Source organism: Lemur catta, chromosome 2 (assembly GCF_020740605.2).
Source record: "Lemur catta isolate mLemCat1 chromosome 2, mLemCat1.pri, whole genome shotgun sequence".
NCBI lineage: Eukaryota > Metazoa > Chordata > Mammalia > Primates > Lemuridae > Lemur > Lemur catta.
The window spans coordinates 25,763,616-25,782,085 of NC_059129.1; the positions used below are offsets into that span (position 1 = coordinate 25,763,616).

At 41.4% G+C, this 18,470-nt stretch overlaps 1 protein-coding gene across 3 annotated transcripts; it reads right to left on the minus strand.

Annotated features, from left to right (window-relative positions):
- Positions 1-182: 182 nt before the first annotated feature.
- ZCWPW1 (zinc finger CW-type and PWWP domain containing 1) lies at positions 183-16,685 on the minus strand. 3 transcript variants are annotated; one of them, XM_045541426.1, is made up of 16 exons: positions 16,570-16,685; positions 15,567-15,820; positions 15,051-15,129; positions 14,106-14,223; positions 13,686-13,843; positions 13,347-13,469; positions 8,383-8,499; positions 7,207-7,327; positions 6,517-6,592; positions 6,014-6,118; positions 4,751-4,834; positions 4,110-4,176; positions 3,260-3,357; positions 1,840-1,900; positions 1,237-1,389; positions 183-673 (listed from the first exon to the last, which is right to left on the minus strand). In XM_045541426.1, the coding sequence occupies exons 1-16, from the start codon at positions 16,595-16,597 to the stop codon at positions 354-356; spliced, it is 1,962 nt and encodes a 653-aa protein (XP_045397382.1). In that variant the 5' UTR covers positions 16,598-16,685; the 3' UTR covers positions 183-353. The 3 variants fall into 3 exon arrangements, with proteins under 3 accessions (XP_045397382.1, XP_045397381.1, XP_045397383.1); XM_045541427.1 differs by lacking the exons at positions 1,237-1,389; positions 1,840-1,900 and having other exon boundaries at positions 498-673; XM_045541425.1 differs by lacking the exons at positions 6,517-6,592; positions 7,207-7,327; positions 13,347-13,469; ... (3 more) ...; positions 15,567-15,820; positions 16,570-16,685 and having other exon boundaries at positions 8,383-8,466.
- Positions 16,686-18,470: the final 1,785 nt, after the last annotated feature.

The following is an 18,470-nucleotide window of genomic DNA, read 5'->3' on the forward strand; positions in this document are numbered from 1 at the left end:
AGCTGAGCCAGGATTGGAACCCAGATCTCCCCTTCTGGATGCTCTCTCAGGACTCAGGTCTCACAGCCTTCCCCAGATTCCCATGCTGTGCATACCTCCCAACACAAAAGATGATATGCCACCACAGTGACACCCAGGAGAGGGGAAAGAGGCCAAAAAGAAGCTCATGGTTAGAGACCAACTGAACCAACCAACCGGTGACCTGCTTTATTAACATATAAACTGCGCAACTCTGACTTGAACCTGAGAGTCACTTAACCCCAACACTTAGCGATTTCTCAGGGACCCACTGGCAGGCTCTCCCCTCCGTGCTCCAAGGACGGCAGAACAGGAAGGAGGGCGAGAGCACACAACTACTCCTCATAGAATGCCATGGTAAACTCCTCTTCGTCGTCTCTGTGCTGCAGCTCTCCTCTCTGCTCCGGCTCTTTTTCAACATCTTCCATGAGTAGCTCCAGGTCCAGGTCACTGGAGGCTTCATCTTCATGGGGGACACTTCCAGCCTCCTGAATCAGTGGTTCCTGGAGTCTAGGCCCTTCCTTCCTGGCTGAGGCATGGGCCCCAGCATGAGCTGGGGGACTCAGGCCCCATGGCACCATTCCGCCTTCTTTTTCCTCAGATAAGCTGGTCGCTGAGACCTTGCTTTGGGGAGTTTTAAATTTTTTCTTAGGGCCTAAATGAAAAGATGACAAAGTCAAGAGTCCTATTAGGTCAGTCTGTCCTTACCTTTCACAAATTGAACTCCTAAATTCCTATTTCCAAGAATCTCTGGAAAAGATGACCTTTCACAGTAAAGAATCTGTGCTTTGGGCTCAGAAAGACTTGGATTCAAGCTGTGGGTCAGCTGTGAGCTCCACATGGGTCTTCGGCACATTTTAAACCCTTTAAGTCTCAGTTTTCTTATCTTTAAAGTGTTAAATATCTAGTCCTAGAGCTGTTGAAAGAAAGAAAAGGAACAAGCATAGAAGCATCTCTCTAGCCAGCCCACAGCAATCCTCAACAAAGGTTAGTTCCCTTTTCCTGACCATTCCCCTGACCCTGGATCAAATCAGATCAATAACCATTATGTTTGTGTAGCGCGTAGTGTGTACAACCTGAGAGATGCTCTTTTGTTCTAATTTTAATTCATTCCTTAAAGTCATGTAAAGCTGTAGAATGGTTAAGAAATGTTCCAGGAAGGGGGAATGCAGACATGGACCTCACTCCCCACAGTTCTTCCCAGGCCTTGAGCCTTACCTGGCTGGTCGGAATCTGAATTCCTATGGCCTTCTTTCCTTCCTGTGATGGATGCAGGAGGAGCTGTGGATTCACTGCCCAGAGATCTCTTCACTGTCTTCCTTTTCAAGGTTCCACCTTGTCCATCTGCCATGCCTGCATCACCCCCACCCCCTAACCATGAAAGAAATATGTTTATTTCTTTCTAAATGACAGTTCAGCAAGGGAAGTTGGCCTCTCCACACTTAGTCTCTGCCCTGCCCCACATCTTCTACTTCATTTAGTGAGTTGTCTTCGTGGCCTCCAGTTCTCTAATCATCTTTTTTTTTACCCCCTGGATTTTTTTCTCTTTACACTTCTCCTCAGAGTCTGCCTTCTCCAGGACGTTATCCTTCTTGGCTAAGAACTTAAAACCTTCCATCTTTAACCTGAGATTTTATAATTTAGTACACAGAAGTGAGGTGGCTCTAGCTTCCCACTGACACTATCAGTGAGTCTTGCCAGTTTTCTCAGATCCTGGAGCTGAGATGATCAGTAAAGTCTGGCTACTCGCAGACCCCATACACTCTACCACTTCTCTGTCTTAACTGTGAGACGCGTCCCATGTCCAGCTGGCTTGCTTACCCTTTGGCTTGTGTTTTTTTGTTTGTGTTTTGACTGACTTGGGACTGGACAAAGGTGGGTCCTGAGAATGAGAGAGAAAATAAGAAAAAGATAAATTAAGTCACATATCCATTTTTAATAGAGAGGGATTCTACAGTATGATAGGTGAGCTTTGGGGAGTCAAATTAGGTTCAGGAGCCTAATACTGTTCAAACCTATGGTAACACAGAGAAAAATGTGTGGTCACCTTCCCATTCTGTTTGGTGTTCGTCAATGCAAAGCTTTAGGCATAAAAGAAGGAAATAAAGCTAGGCCACAATATGATAAAAATTGGTGAATTAAAAATTAAAAGAGGCCAGGTGCGGTGGCTCACGCCTGTAATTCTAGCACTCTGGGAGGCCGAGGCGGGTGGATAGTTTGAGCTCAGGAGTTCGAGACCAGCCTGAGCAAGAGCGAGACCCCATCTCTACTAAAAATAGAAAGAAATTAGCTGGATAACTAAAAATATATATAGTAAAAATTAGCTGGGCATGGTAGCGCATGCCTGTAGTCCCAGCTACTTGGGAGGCTGAGACAGAAGGATGGCTTGAGCCCAGGAGTTTGAGGTTGCTGTGAGCTAGGCTGACGCCATGGCACTCTAGCCCAGGCAACAGAGTGAGACTCTGTTTCGAAATAAATAAATAAATAAATAAAAGGGAAAGCAAAAAATATGTATTCCATATACCTGGAAAAGAGACAGTAAGAAAACAAGTGAATGAATATCCTAAGTGTCTGTATAGGGGATAAAGGAGTGGAAAGAAGTAACCTGATATTCCCTGAAATTGCTTCAGTAAGAACCAAAGAAATACAGTAGGAACTGAGATTATAATCAAGAAAGAAGTTCCTAGGATGTGAGAAATTAGAAGAAAGAAGAAAGAGAAGAGCCTTCTTTCCTGGAGACCCCTAAGAGAAAAGACCAGCCAGTCAGGGCTACCCTGAGGCAGAGAAAGGATGATCCCTTAGTAAACATAAATCCATGTTAACCAGACCTCTACAGGAATCTCCTAAAAGGAAGCCCCAAGATTCTTTTTTTTTTTTTTTTTTGAGACAGAGTGTCACTTTGTTGCCCTGGCTAGAGTGAGTGCCGTTGCATCAGCCTAGCTCACAGCAACCTCAAACTCCTGGGCTTAAGCGATCCTACTGCCTCAGCCTCCCGAGTAGCTGGGACTACAGGCATGCGCCACCGTGCCCGGCTAATTTTTTCTATATATATTTTAGTTGCCCAGCTAATTTGTTTCTATTTTTAGTAGAGACGGGGTCTCGTTCTTGCTCAGGCTGGTCTCGAACTCCTGACCTCGAGCGATCCACCCGCCTCGGCCTCCCAGAGTGCTAGGATTACAGGCGTGAGCCACCGCGCCCGGCCAAGATTCTTATCTAAACCAATATTTAAGGCTAATCTTACTTTTTGCTCTTCCTCCTCCTCTTCTTCTACCTCTGATTCCTTCTCCTGCTCTTTCTCCAAGCAGGAACCTGGGCTGTTAGTCCCAGAGAGCATTAAGTCTAGAACAGGAAAAGGAAGGAAAGGCTAAGTAATTCATCCAATAAAATAGCTGATGAGTTAATGGAGCTGATCCCAGAAAATCTGTCTTCTAACTCTGCCTTCTGTGTCCAAGTGGTATTTTCTCCATAAAATGTAATCCCAGATTACCATGGTTCCACCCTTTTCAAAGTCCATCACTATTCAACATACACCCTCCCTTCCACTCCTTTTCCCCTCATTCCTCTCTCCACCCATCTGTCCACCCATCCTGGATACGAGTCAATGACATACTGAGAGCCTCGTATTATAGAATCCAGAACTAGCCTGATGACATAGAATATAAAAAAAAAGAAAGGGGCCGGACACAGTGGCTCACGCCTGTAATCCTAGCATTCTGGGAGGCTGAGGCAGGTGGATCGTTTGAGCTCAAGAGTTCGAGACCAGCCTGAGCAAGAGCGAGACCCTGTCTCTACTAAAAATAGGAAGAAAATTAGCTGGACAACTAAAAAATATATAGAAAAAATTAGTTGGGCATGGTGGCGCATGCCTGTCCCAGCTACTGGGGAGGCTGAGGCAGAAGGATCGCTTGAGCCCAGGAGTTTGAGGTTGCTGTGAGCTAAGCTGACGCCACGGCACTTTAGCCGGCGCAACAGAGTGAGACTCTGCCTCAAAAAAAAAAAAAAAAGAAAGAAAGAAAGAAAGGTTTGGGCTACTGCTCTCATGAAAGAATCTCTCCCCTCCTTCTCTAGTCCTCCCCCTCCACCTGTCCTACCTTTTCCTTCCCCACTATTGTCAGATCCATTGTATCGGCTCTGGAAACCAAACAAGTTAACTCGTTCCTGAGAGAACCAAGAAACAAAAGCATTATCCACTACCCTCCCAGGGATGGCTTTTGCCCTCTGTCTTCTAGAATTTAGTTATGAAGAAGTTTGTATTCATTTTCCATACCATTTTTCACTCAGAATTTCACATTAGGCTTATCTAAACTTTTATAGAGATTAACTAATTATAATCTCTTTTTCCAGTTTGTTTATAATTCAACAAATAATTGGGAAGGGGAAATTCATTGTTTGTCATTCTCCATCCCACCCTCTCCCCCACCAGCAGAATTTGAGGGTAAAAACTGACTCCACATAAAAGCGAGGTTAAGGCACATGTATCTGAGACTTGAAGTTAAATAGGCAGGGAGAATGCCCCCTACCACAAACTGTATCTGTCTGGACTGCCAAGGGTAGGGAAAGGAATGAATGACTTAAGGAGTCAGGGGAATCTGGCCTGGGAAGAAAAGAGTAGTTCTAAGAAAAAGGCTGTGTAATGGGGAAGGACAACTGGTTTTCTACAGTGGGAGTGTATGGTTTGCTTTGTGTCCAGGTCCTGAAGAAAAGCAAGTATGTATTCTGAACACTCTTCTACCTGAATGCTGATCTGTACTGCCTTTTGAGCCATCATTAGGGCTGCCCCCAGTTTCTGGCTGCAGTCTTTGTTCCTGTACTTTTTCTGAAATGGAAGAAGATGAGAATCAATGATAAATACTGTCTTAAAGACCAGAATCATCTATACCCATACTACCCTAAACATGTCTGATCTCAGAAACTAAGCGAGGTCTGGATGGGACACCACCTGGGAATACTGGGTACTATATAGGCTTGTTTAAAAAATTAAATAAAAATAAAACAATTAATATATAATGTTAAAATATTTATATTAAAAAAGATTAGAGTCAATAATAAATATTAGAGAAGTGACACCAACATACTGCTACCCACCAGACATTATCTTTAACTACATTTATTTCCAGTTCCTAGTACTGATATGATACTCCTTAATCTTTTGGACTCAAACATACTATCCCCCTTCTACCTAATAAACTTCTCACCAATTCCTAGCAATATTTTCAACCAAAATGTTGGTGACCTCTCCAAAGCGAATCCCACGGAACTTTGAAAAGAAAAGAGTAAAGGAGTTCAGGTGACTCCACTTTTAAGCTTCTGACAAGTTTCTTTAGATCCAGCTGCTTAATTTAATACTCACTGCTTGATTTTCTAAGGTCCCTGAGCTGCTGGGCCTCTGCTCATTTGTAAGGCTGATCAAACCCAAAGGGACTACGGGGAGGAAATATGATTTAGCTAGCTAATCCAGTGGTTATCAACAGAAGGAGATTTTGTCCCCCAGAAGACATCTGGCAATGTCTGGAGACAATTTTTTAGTTGCCACAACTAGGGGCAGGAGGCACAGGATGGGAGTAAAGGCTACTACTGGTTAGATGCCAGTAGAGCCCAGGGATGCTGCTAAACATCCTACAATGCACAGGACAGCCCTCCACAACAAAAAATTATCTGGCCCAAAATGTCAATAGTGCTGAGACTAAAAAACTCTTGAGTTAATCTGTGCCCTCATTTCTGCCACACCTGCTTTAGCCAAACTGTAGAAAACCCAGTCTTCAGGAAGGCCCCCAATCTGTAGGCAGAGAAGGATACTGAAAAAAAAAAAAATCATTGCCCTGCTACAGTCCTGGTAAAAAGAAGACTCCCTCATGAATAACCTTGCCTTTGGCACACCTGGTCAGACACGGAACTTTTTCCCAACAAAACTTCCCCTGGGAGAAAATCAGGTTTAATAAAGGAAAGATTTTGTTTTCCAGTTCCAGCATCAAAAAAGACCCCCAGATTTGCTCACCACTCCTGCTAGCTCCAGGGACAGCTCCTGGAAGTTCTTCAACATGTTGACTGGGATCCAAGCACGAGAAACTGTTTCTCCAAAAAATGTCACGTGGTACTTAGACTGAAATAAAAGATGGTCCTGTCATGCCCTCCTGTCCTCCTGCTTTTCTCCTCTAGCCAGAACAGGCAGGGGGAGAACAGGGATTCACCAAGAAGGAGGTGCTGGGCCTCATATGCTCCCTGAAGCCTGACTCACCTACCCTACTTCATTCCAATTGTTCTTCCATTCTGACCTCAGGAATCCTAGCGAAAGCATATTTATGTGTCAGGGCATAAATTATTAGATATAAGTTTGTTTCTAGATTGGGTACTTGTCTCTGTGTTTGTCATCCTAGTTAAGTGTCTGCTTTCACTCATGTTGCTGGCTATGTCTATGTTTCTAACTCTGTACATCTGTTCGGATGGATTTGTTCATTACTTTGGCCTGAGCTCCTACTTACCCTGAACCAGGAAACTCACCGGCAGGGAATCAAGATGAGAAGCAAAAAGAAAATATTCCCCCAAGTCAGGATCAGATTCTACCATGCCTGGCCACCTTGAGAAAATAGATGAGTGCAGGGGACAGAAGAGAAGGGGTTAGAGGAAAAGACCACAGTCTCATAAATTTACAGAAAAGGGCAGTATGTTTTACAAAGGATCTAAAAAAGATTCCCCCACCCCCAGTCAGTCCCCTCCAGTGGTCACTACCAAATGACTGAAGTGACTTCTATAAATGTACAAAGAAGCTCAGGATATTACTAGTAAAGGTATCTTATCTTTCTAGGCCTTCCTGAAACACTAAGAACAAAATCTTCTGACTAGGGACATCTCCAAAGAAGAAACTATCCTACCTTTCCTTGTTCTTTTTACCTTGTGCGTCTCTCACATCTCAATATTTAAAAATGCCTTAGATCCACCATCCTCTTTCTACCACTCAGGGTAGCATTGTGAGACCCTTTTTTTCCAGGGAGTTACTACCTCTACCCAGAAACCTCCAGAAAACATGCTCTTTCAAAGCCTCCAAGTTTGGTACTTTATCTTCTCTCTCACCCCATGGCCATTCTAAGGCAAGTACCATTTCCATTATAAATGTTTTCCATTTCTTTCCCTCCAGGCTTGAATCTACCACTCCCAAGTTCATGAAGGATACTCTATGTCATGGTGCCCTACCAGGGGTAACCATATTGCTTGGCCCAGATGATGGATCCTGGGATGTAGGAGGCATAGGCTATATCACTCTCATGTCCTGTCCAGGTCTCCTCAGGAACATCACAGCTATTATACTGCAAGTCTGCCAAAACAGAGAAGGAATGAAGGGATAGGAAGAGACCCATAGGTGAAAACTCTGGATGAGGGCTAGGGAGAGAACAAGAAGGAACTGGTATATGGGACTAAAAGGTCATCTGGGGGACAGGCATGGAGGAAGAAGAATAAAGACCCATAGAGGAAATGCAGCTAGAGCAGGAGAAGGAGGAATACTGCCTCCTTGTGTTCTATAGAAAAGATTCCATACTCCTGCTTACATTCCACAGTGTCTGACTCTGCTCCCAACTGTGGAACATCATGAGGGTAATTTGCCTGAGACTCTGTATTCTCATCTGTGAAATAACTGGACTGGACTAGATGGTCATAATCTCTTCCAAGTAGTTTCAAACATTCTAGAATTCTAAGCTCACTGGATCTCTCTCACCAGCTTTTCCCCATATATCCCATATCACTCCCTATCCACCAACCTATTAACGATATTCTAATCAGGATTGACAGGGGCAGACCAATGCTAAGGAAAATGGAATTCACTTGGTACATGCATTTAGATGCCAGGCCTATCCCATGACATAACTCTGCAAAGTGTCTTCCTCCAGCCCTTTCCACCCAGATTCATCTCCATATGACAGGAAGATCCTCCCTCTCCCCCAAGCACTACAAGGACCCTTTGAGTACTCACTACTCTTTTTATTCCTTTTGAGATGGGATCTCATTCTGTTGCCTGGGCTAGAGTGCAGTGGCGTCATCATAGCTCACTGCAATCTCAAACTCCTGCGCTCCCGTGATCCTTCCTGCCTCAGCCTCCCAAGTACCTAGGACTACAGGTGCACAGCATCAAGCCTGGCTAATTGTTCTACTTTTTGTAGAGATGGGGTCTCGCTCTTGCTCAGGCTGGTCTTGAACTCCTGACATCAAGCAATCCTCCCACCTCAGCCTCCCAAAGTGCTAGGATTACAGGCACAAGCCATTATGCCTGGCCTTTTGCTAACTACTTATGTCATATTTAATCTAAAGGATGTGTGCAGGGAAAGAAAGGGAGGAACAATAAAACCTGAAAAAAACATTTCCACTCCTTTCTACCTGTATTCTGATCACAGGACCAATTATCTGGGAGAACTGAGGGGTCAATGTTCCCACACAGCCGCCTCCATTTCTCACAGTTTGCAGAAGAACACTGGACCCAGATCAGACATTGCCCTGTGAGAAGAAAAAAATGAAAAAGAGGCTCAAAATTATGCTCTTCCTTCTTCAATCCTACTAAACTCAATATAACCCTCCCAACCCCAACAATCACATAGCCATAGAGACCTTAGAGATCAACTAGCTCCATCTCTGACTTATAAATGGGAAAACCAAGGCTCAGGGAAGGTAATTGACTTGCTGAAGATAAGTCTAACTTGGTGACAGAGCTGAAATTAGAACTCAAGTCTCACATCTTGATCTTATCATCTCTCCCCACCCCAAGTCAGAAAGGAGTATTTCCCGTGTTGATAAGTCATGAATAAAAAGGTTGCCTGGCATCTTTCCAGATAGTGCCTCATTCTCTGCTGGCATGACACTACTGAAAAGTTCTTTTGAAGAGCTTGTCAGCATGATTTTTGTGCACAACATCCAGAGTTCTTATCCAAATCTCAACTGATTTACCTGTCACCAAATCACCAAGTTGTAACCTTTGGGACCAACAGTCCTGAGTTCACTCTCTTTCAAAAGACACAGGTCAAAGTCTATCATTTCTCCATGATGGAATCACAACCTCCATATCCACAGGAATACCTCACAAAACACCCCATTATCTCAGTTCTTTGATCTTTTCCTCCATGACGCTTCAGTAACCCACTCCCACATGCCCTACCCAGTCATTCACAGGTGTACCCTCTGAGCCACTTATCCAAACTTCCTCTTTGACAAAAATGCCCCATCCTTCCACCTCACTTGCTTAAATACCCCTACAACAGGCTGGGCACATGCCTGTAATCCTAGTACTCTGGGAGGCCAAAACGGGAGGATCGCTTGAGGTTAGGAGTTCAAGACCAGCCTGAGCAAGAGCGAGACCCCATCTCTACTAAAAATAGAAAAATCAGCCGGGTGTGGTGGTGCACACCTGTAGTCCCAGCTACTTGGGAGGCTGAGGCAGGAGAATCACTTGAGCCCAGGAGTTTGAGGGTCCTGTGACCTAGACTGATGGTACAAAACTCTCGCCCAGGCAACAGAGTCAGACCCTGTCTCAAAAAAAAAAAAAAAAAAAGACCCCTACGACAACTTTCATTTCATCTAGCTCTGCAATCCACTGACCTCTACTGTCCCCTAAATCTGGTAGCAACTTCCATTGTTCACTCTGTACTACTCAGGTCTGATTCCTTGACACTTCCTTGGATTCTCCTGCAGACATCTTAAACTCCTTTTCCCACCCATGTGGCAAAATACTCTTTACCCACTCTCTGCCTTCTCTGTGTCTATATTCATGTAATTGAGACTCGCTAGAGAAAAATCACATAACAGGCGCATAGGTATCATTATATATATTCACTATTAACATTATCAACCAACATGTTTCTCTAGTAAGTTCACTCTCCCACTGTCAAATTTTACCTTAAATGTCTGAACATGACAGATGGCCCCCGAACTCCATCCTGCTGAAATCATCCCTCAGAAAAGAAGTTAACTTACATTTGGGTCCTTTCCAAATATCACACAAAATGGATCACTTTCTCAATTACTTTATCTTGAAGAATAAAGTACTGGTTGAGAATGATATATTAGTCTGAAATGACAGTTGCCAGTGATAGCTTTGGATGTTTATGGTGTTTACAGAGATGACGTAGTAAGACTAGAAAAAAAGAGTAAGGAGAGAGGCCAGGGACTATAAAAGTTAACATATATCAATAAAACAAATAGTTGGCTATGAAAATAATGAGCATTCATAAGAAAATGAGTGGAAAAAATTGCCCCAATGATATGGAACTGGGTATTTATGGCTTGGGATGAAATTTCCAATGACAGGATTGTACAGATTTTAAAGTTGCCTTTCAGACAACTTAGAGGAGAAGATAATGTGTTCTAGAAAACTATGTTTGATACTCACAATGTGGTTCTATGATAAGGAAGACTCACAGACACACTTTAAGAGCACTTCAGATGACCACACGTTCTTGAAACACTAGGTTCCTGGGTTCTGTGATACCGCATCCTCTGACCCTCCCCCTATCTTTCTGGCAGCTCCCTCCTCCTTTGCTGGGTTCTCCTCATTCTCCATCCAACCTCTAAATGCTGGGCTTTCAAAGCCCAATCATGGGCCTTCTCTCCCCATGATATACTTTCTCCTGGGGCAAGCTCATCCATTCCCATAGCTTTGAAATTCATTTTCATATCTGACAGCACACAGTTGCATACTTACAGCTGCCTCTATTCTGAGCTCCAGATTCCTACAGCCACCTTGCACTTTGACTCTCTATTTGGATGTCTCACAAGGATCTCAAACCTAAGGTACCTACACCTGAATGCTTGATCTTATCCCACAATTTTGTTCTTCCTCCACTCTTTCCCACCTCCTTTCACATAACTGCTCAAGCCAGAAACCAATGATCTTTGACATACTTTCTCCCCTCTCACCTTCCAATATGCAATTCATTGCCAAGTTCTGACAATTTTACCTCCAAAACATACCATAAAACATCCCTTTTCTTTCTCCACTTTCATCATCCTAATCCAAGCCACCAAAATACCTAATCCTAGCAATAACTTCTTAACCAATCTACTCTTGTTTTCTCCCCATACTCCGTTCTCCAATTAATCACCAAAGGATCCTTGCAAAACATTGATTTGAGGATGTTATTCCCCTGGTTAAAATGCACCAATGGCTTCCCACTGCACTTAGGATAAACTTCTAACTCTGTAGCATGGTGTTTGTTCTGCCTACTGCCTACCTCTTTCCACTCACCCAGAGCCACTTTTGCACCTTGCCTCCCCTTGCTCTCTGAACTCCAATCACACTGGCTTTCCTGTAGTACCTGGAATATGGCAAACTTTACCCCACCTACTCTTCACTTTGATAACTCCTATTCTTCCTTCAGATTTCAGCTTAAATACTGTTTCCTTAGAAATGCATCCCCTGACTGGTCCAATCTTACTTAGGTCTCCATTATTTTCTCTCATGACACTCTGTTCTTTTCCATCACTGTACTTAACACAAATTTTTTGGATACTCCTCTTTCTACATCCTACTCCAGGAGGACTCCCCTCTCCTTGGCAACTATGAGAAGCAGGAAGAATGATTCATTGATAGGAGGAAGCTGATAAATCCACTACAATCACAATTCAACTCACAAGCCACCTAGGGAGTGAAGCCCCATCTGCCAATCTAAAATCCAGTCCTTGCAGTAATACTTACTGAGAGGCATAGGAAATGCAGCAATACAAATCTAATGGCACCAATTTCTTTGAGCTAACTGAAGATCAGGTCAGTGGGGCATGCACTATCCCCAAAATTCTCAACAGGCACATCTGAATTTATGTATTCACATAAAACCAAAATAAAAAACCTTTTAAATCTCTTTTTGACTCTACCTAAAAACTCCCTTGGGGTGATCTGTGCTCCAGACCACCTGATTGTCCAAAGTAGATTTATTCTTCCAGCTCTTTATGTTACCATGTCATTACAACAAGAGGAATGGTTTACTGACCCAGGTACCTTGTTTGGTACCTGCATAGTCTTTCTAGTGTTTTTTCCAAGTATGTGCACATCATATTATGCTTCTACAACCAAAACTATAAACATGTACACACATTAATACATATTAGATACTAGCTGACTTTTTATTCCACTGTTACCTATACTTTTGGTTCTAGTTTTTTTATATTATATTTTGTTTTTTGGCACAAGTCTGTTTTCCCCCAGACTGTTGTCTATTTTTAAATTTTTGAACATACTAATATACTGTATGGTCTATTTTATTTCTTGTCTAAAATTTCCCATCATCACCTTGGTTATTTCATATGATATATCTGTTTTAATTTTGTTTGTTTTGTTCTAGAGATGGGGTCTCACAATGTTGACCAGGCTGGTCTTGAACTCCTGGCCTCAAGTGAACTTCCTGCCTCAGCCTCCTGAGTAGCTGGGATTACAGGCACAAGCCACAACACCCAGCTCTATCTGTTTTATTAACTGTCTAACACAGTAAAACTATAACTTCTATGAAGGAAGGGTTATCAGTTTTATTCACCACTGTATTTCTAGCACCTAGTGCAATACTGGCACATAAAATAAAGCACTAATAACTGTTGTAAAAGAATGAATCCATATCCATCCTTATCCTCCCTCTATCCAATCTCAAAGGGTAAGCTGTTCTTCTTTCTGATGAAGAATAAATCCTCTGAATCACTTCTCACTCCCACTTTAATCTCTCCCTCTCTAAAAATAATTTTCCCTCAGCATATAAGTATGGTCAAGTCTCTCTCTTTAAAAAGTTATAAAATGAAAAACCCTCCCTCAACTCTATACTCATTCCCCTTTATCTATCATTTTCTCTTTCTTGCTTTTCACACCTTAACCAATTGAAAAAGTATTTACTTTTCAACCGACATACCAACCCATACAGTAGCTATAACCAAGCCCCCAATGGCTTCCTAATTGTGATATCCTTGAGCATTGTTTTATCCTCTGACTTCTGTATGGTAGCACGTGACATAGCTGAGCACTCCGTCGTTCTGGAAATTCTCTCCTCCCCTAGCATCTGTGACATCACGCTCTCCTAATTTTTGACCACATCTACCAAATTTTGACTCTACTTTTCTGACCACATCTTAGTTTTCTTCCTGGGCACCATCTAAGATGCCTGGTACATAGTAGGCATCCAACAACTATGAATTACGTGAATAAATAATCGAATGAATGAAATCATTCTCTTCCTCAGCAGCATATCCTATAAGCAGCTATGAGACATACAATACAGTGTTTGCAGAGTTTCCTCAAACACCCTAACTTTTGCTCTTTCCTCCATCTCAAATTTTCAGCCCAAGTAAGTTTTCCAAACCATGGCCGAACTCACCAAAACCACTTTGCTTTCCTTTTTGGTGGTTCCTGATCTGAGAATGATCCTGAATCATTTTCTTCAGTTGGTCTTTCTGTCTATGCTCACGTCCACCTTGGACTTTCTCCATTTTCTCATCTTCTGGGAAGAAAATAACAAAAACACTGTGGGGCAGGGAGATGAAGAAGAGAATCTTTGTAGATAGCAAAGGCCAGCGAAAGAAGGAAGAAGAATCGTAGCCTAATAGTTTAGTTCCAAGCTTTGGGCTGAAAAATCTCAGCCTGCCCTCGTCCCATTCCTTAACTTCCTGGAGCAAGTACTTGAGCCAGGCATCAAAGTATATCTGACTATACTTACGAGCTTCCTTCTTTCTTTTGCTTAAAGGGAGTCTATTGAATTTCTTCCCAGAGGGTGCAGGATCTGGCTGGCCTAACTTAGATGTGCTTATCTCAGAGACAACATCATTGTCCTGAGAGGCTGAAATCTCTGGAGTATGAGGTACCATTACCTTCTCTCTGAAAATGAGATTTTTTTTAGTGAAAAGGTTAAAAGGAAGAAATTTGCAGTACTGTTCTTTTGAAAGTACCCAAGGGTAAAAGGAAGACAGAACAATCCTAGGCTCTCCAAGGTCATTTTATCCATCTAATTGCCCCTTTTTCCCAACTCAAACAGGTTTCTTTCCTGAACTGAGAAAAATATGATAAATGACTAGACAGATAGATCACCATTTACCAATACCCACTCTATGTTCAACTTGCCTCACTGGGATAAACTTACCTATCAGCATTATGATTATCAGTAGCAGAAGTAGTGATGGCTGGTTCCTTGTCTGACTGGGTACATACTATGGGTTGGGCACAAGAAGTCTCTGCAAAATCAAGGCCAGATCCCATCCCTCCCAAAATAATATATTATAAGCAGAGAAGCAGTAAAAGAAAACAACCACTCCATTATTTCCTAAAATTTTCATTAAAATGTCTTCTCCCTATTGCCTTGAAGAACCTACCTTTGGTCTCTTATCATATTATAGAACTTCAAATCTTTAAATTTCAAGGAAAAACTATAAATCTATATCTTTCTGCAAGCCTTTTCAGGTGAATCTACCTCATTCCAGGATAGCCATGTGACGATAATTTTATTTTGTGTACAAAAAAATTATATGTATTGCATTTTATATCATTTGTTTCTCAAACTTCCCCTAGGAATAGAAGCACATCTAAGAATGGCTAAAATGTCAGACTATTCTCCTTAGCCTCATGACTTATACTATAGAATATATAGGTCACCTAAGAATACCTCAGGTCCTATACTATAGAATTCTTTATTTTAAAAATTAAATCCCTGAGCATATGCGAAAACAGTATTAGAAACAGAAATACACAAGAGTAGACAGAGACCAAGTTCTTCAAATCTGTGGAAAACAATTTATCTTTTCTAAGTAGATTGTAAACATATACAAATGAAGTTAAGTCACATTTTTAAAATATAGGTGAGATTATATTTAAATTCTGAAGTCAATGCAATCTACTTTTCTAAAATTCTGTACCTTTTATCTAAGGTGGTTTAGCTATAGTACTATTAAAAGAAGATGAAGTATTTTAAAATATTTTGAAATATATCCTTCTTAGGAAGATGAAAGAGAAGTTGTCAAACTTACTCTACTTCTCAGAAACCAGTTACATTTCCTAACTGAAACCCTTTTTCTCTCACTAGAAGCCATACCCAAGCACTCCTGGAGGGACTTCCGCAGCACAATCTGGACAATCTCCTCAAATTCTGCATTGGAAATACTTGATTTTTCCTGCAGAGACAAGGGTAGGGGACGAAAACTGCTTATCTTTCCATAGTTCTCCCCTCTGACCAGTCAGGGGATCCTCCTCCTTTAGGTGAAGCAGTAACTTCACAAAACTAAAGGCATGAAGTTAACATACCTAAGGCGTCCATAAACTCTATCCCAGATCTCCTGGGAATGAAGGAGTCAAAAAAAAAAGGAAAAAGTTTATAAAGTTTCTGTCCACTTCTACTCCCACCTCCATCCCACCTCATCCCATATTTCCCACTAAATGTTTTCATCAAAACATTTTTTACCTCTTTGAGAAGAAAATAGAAGCCCCCAAAAAGGAATAAAAATAACTGAAACTATAAGATGAATCTCCCCAATATGAAAAGACTGTCTAGCCTGGGTGAGGGCAGGGTTGGAGGAACTGTCCTACTAGAGCCCATCAATGTGACTGATACCTTTGCTTTCTTCTCTACTTGCTTGTTGTCTTGAGCCTTTCCTTTTTTCTTCTGGCCACTGCTTGGACCATTCTCTGTGGTTGCTTTCTCTTCCTTCTTCTCTAATCCAGCCTTTGGCAGGTGTGGCCTGGTCTCTGTCTCTGGGGAAGTAATCCCCAGAGTCTCCTCCTTGGGAAAGTTAGGGCTACAAGGTATCAGGCTATGCAATTTTTGTGCAGGTGGGGCAAAGATTTTCTTTGGTCCCTTTCCACATTCTGAAAGAAATTTGATCATCAAATGGAATTTGTGAAACATACAGTCTAACAGAGATTGCCAACCATTGACCATTGACTGGCCATATCAGAATTTTATGGAGAGAACTTTTAACAAATTCAGATTTCTAGGTGTCTCCCTGACCACTCCACTCCCCAGACCAGAGATTCTGATGGAGTAATTTGAAGTGAGGCCCAGAAACCTGTAATTTTATAAGGCTAGTTGATTCTAATACATTGCCAGGTTTGAGAACCACTGAGTAAGTCAAAAGCGATAAACACAAGCATGCAGGAAGCAGAGTTATTCAAATGTGAAACTCTTTAATTTGCTCACTTTTAACTTTGAATACAATTTTACGGGAAATTGGAATTTTTTTTAAAGAGCAAATCAAAATCTATGAATTATTCAAGGCCTAGCTCTTATGCCACCTCCTCGATGAAAATTATACTGATCTTCCCAGGTATAAGCGATATATCTTTCTTCTGAGCTTCCATAATACTTTGCCCATCTCTGGTAGCATTTACCACATTCAACTTTATAACAGATATTTAAATGTCTTTTCTCTATACGGTCCTTAAGCAGGACTATTTCTAAGTCATATTTATTTCATTCAAAGCATCTAGCAGAGTAGTAATTTGAACAGAGTGGACACAAAATATATGTGAACTAAACTGCCCCTTGATCGGAAGTATGTCCAAAAGGGGAAAATGGGAGAAATGTACAAAATTAACTGCCCTCACTCTTGACTCACCTTCCTTATTCTGCAGTGTTGTCATCATTCAGCTCAGAAACTACACTTTCTTTGCCACTGTTAGAAAAAAGAAATTAATTGCTATGGCTCTGATTAAACATGATTTTAAACTTTCTTCTCTCCTTGTCTTCCTGGGTTCAGAATCTCTTTGCCCTGTGCTCCTGAACTACATTTCTGCCTCCTTAACTACACTTCTACCTCTACAGCAATGCCAGTTACGTGCCAGGGAATAATGAGGGCTACTGTTTTAAAGATCAGCAACACCCCTTAATGTCTTAAGTGCCTGGAACTATGTTCAGCGTAAGGAAGGCATTCATAATTAGATAGAAATGGTAGTGAAAGCATGGATAGTAGTAGAGCAGCGGTACTAGGGAATGGACAGTCCTGGGAGTTAAAGAGTGAGAGTTTTCTTCAGAGGGATAACTTCATTTCACAAGGTTCTTTTAAATACTTAGAACACAAATAATCCGCTAATTCCCTGATATGATTCAGAGGTCACTATGCATAGAAAACCTCTTATTGTAACATCATTATACTGTTTATTTTTTCTTCTCTTAGATCCTCAGTCCAGTAAATTTTGTAATATACTGTATTCTACCAATTTCTATTCATAGCTCAGAAATATTTGGTAACCAGCAGAAGTCCCCAGAGAATTTAGAAACTACCTTAGAAACTAATAATGAAAAATTAGTATCTTCTTTGTTATTCATAGTTCATCTTCAGTAATCTACTCACAGATGTTCTACACTACATCAATATGTTTCGTTATTACTACTGATATTTTGACTAATGATAATGGCCAACACTTATTGAGCACTGACTATATTCTCTGCCCTGTATCATTCTCAATACAAATCTAGGAGATGGATACCATTTTACACTTAAAGAAATTGAAGGTTAAAGACATGTAAAGATATTAAGTAGGCCGGGCGCGGTGGCTCACGCCTGTAATCCTAGCACTCTGGGAGGCCGAGGCCGGCGGATCGTTTGAGCTCAGGAGTTCGAGACCAGCCTGAGCAACAGCGAGACCCTGTCTCTACTAAACATAGAAAGAAGTTATATGGACAGCTAAAAATATACATAGAAAAATTAGCTGGGCATGGTGGCGCATGCCTGTAGTCCCAGCTACTCGGGAGGCTGAGGCAGTAGGATCACTTAAGCCCAGGAGTCTGAGGTTGCTGTGAGCCAGGCTGACGCCACGGCACTCACTCTAGCCCGGGCAACAAAGTGACACTCTGTCTCAAAAAAAAAAAAAGATATTAAGTAATTGATAAGTAGTAAAATCAGGATTAGAACCAGTCTGATTTCAAAGTTTATGCTAATAACTGTGTTAAGCTACATTCTTATAGTCTAATTTAGTACTTCACCACAATTTTAGTATTATAACATATACAGAAAGCAGACATTAAAAGTACATATTGAAACACATAGAGAATGATATTTCTAGGAATTCTAGGGTAAAAGGAACCAGGCTGCTTATAGCCATAGGCAGCTGAAGGGCCATACCAAGGCTGAAGAAATTAATGTCTCCACATAAGCCATTTGTGACCCACCACTGTGCCAAGACTCATCTGGGGATATTCCAATAATTTATATATTTTTTCAATTTACACTCTTTCACTATTTATATTATTTATACCCATCTATTAGAAGAAAATTGCCTTTTATCAACCTAAACTTCTCATAGGGCTTCTACCAAGTTTTCTTTAGATTTAGAGCATATATGTCATTCTTATTTATATAACATTATAATAAGCATTATAACTCTAAGAAGCATTTTAGAGGTCATAAATCCCCATCTCCTCTTTTTACAGATGGAAAAAATATGCTAAGAGAGGTAAGTGGTTTGCCCCAAATCTCAATGTTAATACATTGGTGAGCTTAAATGAATCCAGGATTTG

Excerpts from the sequence above, each read along its gene's own strand:
- ZCWPW1 (XM_045541426.1), bottom strand. The coding sequence starts at position 16,597 with ATGATGACAACACTGCAGAATAAGGAAG. Across the intron at positions 8,500-13,346 it reads AGGAAAGCAAAGTGGTTTTG|GGCAATGTCTGATCTGGGTC; the intron begins GTGAGTTCGGCC and ends TTCTTCTCACAG. Across the intron at positions 1,901-3,259 it reads AGGAGGAGGAAGAGCAAAAA|GACCCACCTTTGTCCAGTCC; the intron begins GTAAGATTAGCC and ends TCTCATTCTCAG.